Source organism: Lynx rufus, unplaced genomic scaffold (assembly GCF_022079265.1).
Source record: "Lynx rufus isolate CCGP_SWC_20201006 ecotype Redwood Valley unplaced genomic scaffold, mLynRuf1.p SCAF_9, whole genome shotgun sequence".
In the NCBI taxonomy this organism is placed as follows: Eukaryota; Metazoa; Chordata; class Mammalia; order Carnivora; family Felidae; genus Lynx; species Lynx rufus.
The window spans coordinates 102,070,987-102,077,010 of record NW_025814897.1 but is presented as its reverse complement, the minus strand read 5'-3'; the positions used below and the strand labels follow the sequence as shown (position 1 = coordinate 102,077,010).

Below are 6,024 nucleotides of genomic sequence, written 5' to 3'. Positions count from 1 at the left end.
GTTTTCTAGAATTCTTACACCTTCTTTCTTTTTTTATAGTTTAGTATTTTGGATGTACCCTTCACTATACTGTTAAATAGCACACATTGTGAAAATATATAGTTTCTGGTTATAGTATTAATATTCCCAGTGCTTACCCTACACACATATATTCTCTGGAAGCTAGAGGAAGATCCTTTTTACCAAGTCAAGTGATTCCTTTTTTTTCCAGTTTGGAAAGTTTTTCGTTTTCTTTTTTTTTCTTTTCTTTCATTTTCTTTCCTTTTTTTCCTTTCTTTTCCTTTCCTTTCTTTTTCTTTTCTTTTCTTTTCTTTTCTTTCCTTTTCTTTCCTTTTCTTTCCTTTTCTTTCTTTTCTTTTCCTTTCCTTTCTCTTCTTTTCTTTCTCCTTACTTCCTCCCTCCCATCCTTCCATCCTTCCTCCTCCCTTCCTCCTTCCTCCCTCTTTCTTTCTTTCTTTCTTTCTTTCTTCTCTTTTCTTTCTTTCTTCTTTCTCTTTCTTTCTTGCCACATTTTATCAGCTTCTTTAAAGAATTCTTTTGAAATAATTATAATGCATTGTCTTTTAATATGTAAGTGTGGTGAGTAATTTTACAGATTTTCTAAGGGTGACCCAATTCTTAGTTCTAATTTTTTCTTTAAAACGTTTAAACCATATTGCTGTTAAGAGTAAGAACCTTACTATATTTGCTTGGTAGCTTTTAGTTTAGTCTCTTTTTATACCAATGCTCCCAAATTGGACCTGTAGTTTCTCTTCCTGTGTATAATGTTATGCTTTTAAATAATTTAAAATTGTATGCATTATTAACGTTCTGTTTTTCTCACTCTAGAGAACAACACAACCAATGGCTGATGGGAACGATACAAGAATCACAGAATTTATTTTCATAGGTTTGAAGTATCATCCTCGGATGCAAGTCTTCCTTTTCTTGCTATTTCTACTTTTTTACCTTGTTACCATCACAGGAAACTTGGGTATGATTATTCTCATCCAGATAGATCCCCGCCTTCACACGCCCATGTACTTTTTTCTCAGTCACCTGTCTTTTGTGGACATCTGCTTTTCATCAGTAGTGGGTCCCAAGATGCTCACTGACTTCTTCACTGAGAGGAAGGCCATCTCCTTCCTGGGCTGTGCCTTGCAGCAATGGTTCTTTGGGTTCTTTGTGGCCATTGAGTGCCTTCTCCTGGCGTCCATGGCTTATGACCGCTATGTGGCCATCTGTAACCCATTATTGTATTCTGTTGCCATGTCACAGAGACTCTGCGTACAGTTGGTGGTTGGACCCTATACTATTGGCTTCCTGAGCACCATGACTCACACAACAGCTGCTTTCCGACTTCCCTTTTGTCGCTCCAACATTATCAATCATTTCTTTTGTGACATGTCCCCCCTTCTTTCTCTGGTATGTGCTGACACCCGGATCAATAAACTGTTGGTTTTCATTGTGGCTGGAGCTGTACTGGTTGTCAGTAGCCTGACCATTATAATCTCCTATTTTTACATCCTAACTGCCATCCTGAGGATCCGCTCTGGCGATGGGAGGCGCAAAGCCTTTTCCACCTGCTCCTCCCATCTCACCGCAGTGTCCATCTTATATGGGACCCTCTTCTTTATCTATGTGCGGCCAGGTGCAATCTTTTCTCTGGACATCAATAAAGTGGTGTCGGTGTTCTACACAGCTGTGATCCCCATGTTGAATCCTCTCATCTACAGCTTGAGAAATAAAGAAGTGAAAGCTGCCATGTGCAGAACGATCGTCAGGGGGAAGTTTTGCATAAGAAGTTAAATTCCTGTCTGGAATACAAAATAGATAAAGGGCAAAGCTTCTAGACATGGTTAGTCTACCTGGTCATCATCCAAAGATGCTAAACAAATGTGCAGACTTTGGAGTATGGCATCCTTGAAACGTTCAATATGACTTTTATTTTAAAAACTGTTTTTAAAGCTCCATTTCAATCGTGTGCCTGTGGACGATAAGAATCCCCAGTCACTCAGAGTCAGAGTAATTCTGCTTCCTCAAACAATTTCATCATTAGGAATAGGATAAAAATCTAGTAAGTGTTGGAATCATCTAGCTATTAATAGTGTGGTACTAGTTAAACCAATATACATGTCCAGGCCAGGTGAGATTCATTGGAATTGATATGCATGCTCCCTATCTCTAAATTTTTTTTTAACGTTTTATTTATTTTTGAGACAGGGAGAGACAGAGCATGAACAGGGGAGGGTCAGAGAGAGGGAGACACAGAATCTGAAACAGGCTCCAGGCTCTGAGCTGTCAGCACAGAGCCCGACGTGGGGCTCGAACTCACGGACCGCGAGATCATGACCTGAGCCGAAGTCGGCCGCTTAACCGACTGAGCCACCCAGGTGCCCCAAGCATCCTCCCTATCTCTATATACAGAATTGAAAATAGCAAACAGGGCAGGTTACTTAGGTACAAATGATTTCTTTAACTAAAGGGACTCCTCCTATCTCATTCCTTTAAATATCTTTTATGCCTATTTTTGTATTCTTGTCTTCTAAGAATACAACGTCATGATCACTGCAGAAAAGAAACCCAAATATGGACAAGTGAAAGGTGAACAACATTGACAGCACAATTCTTGCACTCTTATTCATCCACCAAGTGACAAATGACAAGAGAGATGCCTCTTTACATATTTTATTTTGATGTTGTTCCAACTACTACTTTAATACTTGATATTTAGTTATTTCTATTTCTTTCAGACAAAAATAAATAGGCACTGTTTATTATAGAAATTATAAATAAAATGCAAACATGTGAATGAGAGAACAAGAAAATTCTAAAAAAGTCAGAGGCAATAGGTGTTGAGAAGTCAGAGCTAAACTGAAATTCAGAAAATATATATCCTATTTTCATGTTAGTCTTTTTTTGGTTGTTCCAATTAAAAAAAATACGACAGAATGAAGTTTAAAAAGATTTTAACACCTTTCTGTGCCTCAGAAAACATTTGAGCAATTCAGGAAGTATTATAATTATTTCAGGGAAGAGGTATTATTAATTATTATGATTTTTTTAAAAGTGCCCTTTTGGTGCAAGCTAGAGTTTGCAGGTATTTGAGCCCTGATGGCTGAGCATGAACTAAAAATATAAAATTTATCTCTAGACCATAGAAGACAGAGGGGGGAAAAAGCAAAATGAAACATGACTCAGTAAGGATACAGAGAGAACTAGAGTGTAAATTTAATCCCAAGTCTGGGCCCTAATAAATTTCATGATGGAGTATGCTGGATACACTAATCCTTTCTTTCGCAGTATTGATGGAATGTTAGTGTCACAACCATCCCTTCCCAGGATTAGGAACCCGCTTTGAATATTGCAATTATTCTTGTTTTAAATTTATTTTTATGTTTATATATCTTTTTAATTCTCCAGTTAGCACACAGTGTAGCCTTGGCTTCAGGAGTAGAACCCAGTGATGACACCCACTGTTCATCCCAAAGAGTGCCCTTCTTAATGCCCATCACCCCTTTAACCCATCCTCCACCCTCCTACCCTCATCAACCCGCAGTTTATTCTCTGTATTTAAGAGTCTCTTATGGTTTGCCTCCCTCTCGGTTTTTATCTTATTTTTCCTTCCCTTCCTCTATGTTCATCTATTTTGTTTCTTAAGTCCCACGTATGAGTGAAGTCATACCTTTATCTTTCTCTGACTGACTGACTTCACTTAGCATAGTACACTCTAGTTCCATCCATGTAGTTGCAAATGACGAGATTTCATTATTTTTGATCACCGAGTAGTATTCCATTGTGTGTGTGTGTGTGTGTGTGTGTGTGTGTGTGTATAGTATATATGTGGTATATATATATATATATACACACACATATATATGTGGTATATACATACATATATATATATATGTATGTATGTATGTATGTATATACCACACATCTTTTTTATCTATTCATCTGTTGATGGACATTTGGGCTCTTTCCATACTTTGGCTATTGTTGATAGTCCTGTTATAAACATTGGGGTGCATGTGCCCCTTCAAGTCAGCATTTTTGTATCATTTAGATAGATTCCTAGCAGTGCAATTGAATTGCTGGGTCATAGGATAATTCCATTTTTAGTTTTTTGAGGAACCACCACACTATAGTTCTATGCACTAAGTGCATAGCCCTTAGCAATGAGGTCATAGAGTGGTTTGTGTTCAGAGGGAATGAGCAGGTTATGGAGGGAACTGAATGCCAAGACAATGAAATGATATATAAGCTAGGGACAATCATGGTTTTGGTAAGGCAACTGTCTCAGACAGCAGGAATGAGTCACGGGCAAGCAACCTAGCTAGAGAAGCAGAATTAGTGCCAATGTGATGCTCTGAAAAGGATTCAGATTTTAGCACAGAAATCTCTTCCATGTAACTCACATTATTTGTTGATTTTTGAAACAGTTAATTAGATGAAGGCTGGGATCAACAGTCTCAGATGTGTATGTTTGTGCCGCTGCTGATACAAGTGAGTTCCCTTTCTCTTGCTGAAAGGAAAATTATCAGTGTTTTAGTCTGTGCCTTTACAGCACAGATCTTGTAACAAAGGAAGGTTCTTGAGCATTCCCTTGTTTTTTTCCCACTCCCATTGAGGTGTTTTTTTGTTTTTCAGTAGAATCTCCAATTTCTAAGTTTAATGCTCTGGGGTACAAATACAAATCTGATCTGTTTTCTCTATAATATTGGACTAGGAAAAGTAAGCAACATTAAAAACAAAACAAAACAAAACAAAACTACAACAAAATCCCCTCAAACCTTTTTCACCGGAGTTATTGGGATCAAGGTAGCTTTGCTTCAGCCTGGGGTCCATGGGGACACTTTTGTGAGTCCTGTGTTCCCTCTGGCATGAATGATGGGGCAATTAACACCTCTGAAGCAATCTTGGAGAAGGAGAGTGGACATAAGGGTAAGGCCAGGGAATTCATTCATGGTCATTCAGTGGCCACTCTGCATCTCAACACTAATCGATTCAAATCACAACCCAGCACCCCCCTCCCATAACACAGCTCTTGCAGCCTTGGGGAGCCGTAGTGATAAGAAATAGTGTGGGTATGGGGCGCCTGGGTGGCTCGGTCTGTTAAGCCTCCAACTTTGGCTCAGGTCATGATCTCCTGGTACATGAGTTTGAGCCGCACATCAGGCTCTGTGTTGACAGCTCAGAGCCTGAAGCCTGCTTTGGATTTTGTGTCTCCCTCGCTCTCTGACCCTCCCCCACTCACCTTCTGTGTCTCTCTCTTCCTCAAAAAAAAAATAAACATAAAAAATTAAAAAAGAAAAAAGAAAAAGTGTGGGTCACAGAGTCTTAGATTTTGTTCACGTCGTAATGTCGGGAGACACCATCAGACAAGTTCCACCACGTTTTGTGTATAACTCAAACAACGAAAGTTTTAGAAATAATTTAAGCAAACGTTTTCGGTCAGGAAAGGGGATGCAGAATTGCTTATAAGTCCCTGTACAATTGAAAATATCTCTTGGTGAAGAACCAACCTAACCTTCTGAATGGAATGGGTGCGATCAGGTCTTCTTTAGGTGCTTACAAATTCCCTGAAATCCATCGGGATCATCTGTGTAGACATTTTACTTTTGCCAAGGCTCTTGATATCTAAGAAACGGCCCAATAGAACACACTTAGATGGAAGTGAGCCATCATCTGAACTCACGGATGGTGGGTCAGTAACCGCAATCTCCTTAAATCTCACTTGAGCAATTTCAGTGCCAAATATAACGGGGCTGAAGGCAAATCTTGGGATGTTGTGGGAAGGGCACACCCATTGGTAACCTAGCAAAGAGCTCCCACTGAATGTGTTGAGAGGTTATGCGCCCTCCCAGAGATTCCAGAAATCCCTTTCTCCATAGTTGTACCACTGTTTCTCAATGATGAAGCAAAAATAATTTTTTTAATTGAGATGTTTCAATTTACTTAAGTTAATATGTAACTTAATGTATAAATTCTATCAAAGAGTCTTAGAACTAATAAGAATATAAAAATGTGCCTAAATTATAAAAA

The 6,024-nt window shown here is 38.8% G+C and overlaps 1 protein-coding gene across 1 annotated transcript; it reads left to right on the top strand.

Annotated features, from left to right (window-relative positions):
- Window positions 1-843: 843 nt before the first annotated feature.
- On the top strand, window positions 844-1,788 carry LOC124505802 (olfactory receptor 1009). The gene has a single exon (XM_047071839.1). The coding sequence runs from the start codon at window positions 844-846 to the stop codon at window positions 1,786-1,788; it is 945 nt and encodes a 314-aa protein (XP_046927795.1).
- Window positions 1,789-6,024: the final 4,236 nt, after the last annotated feature.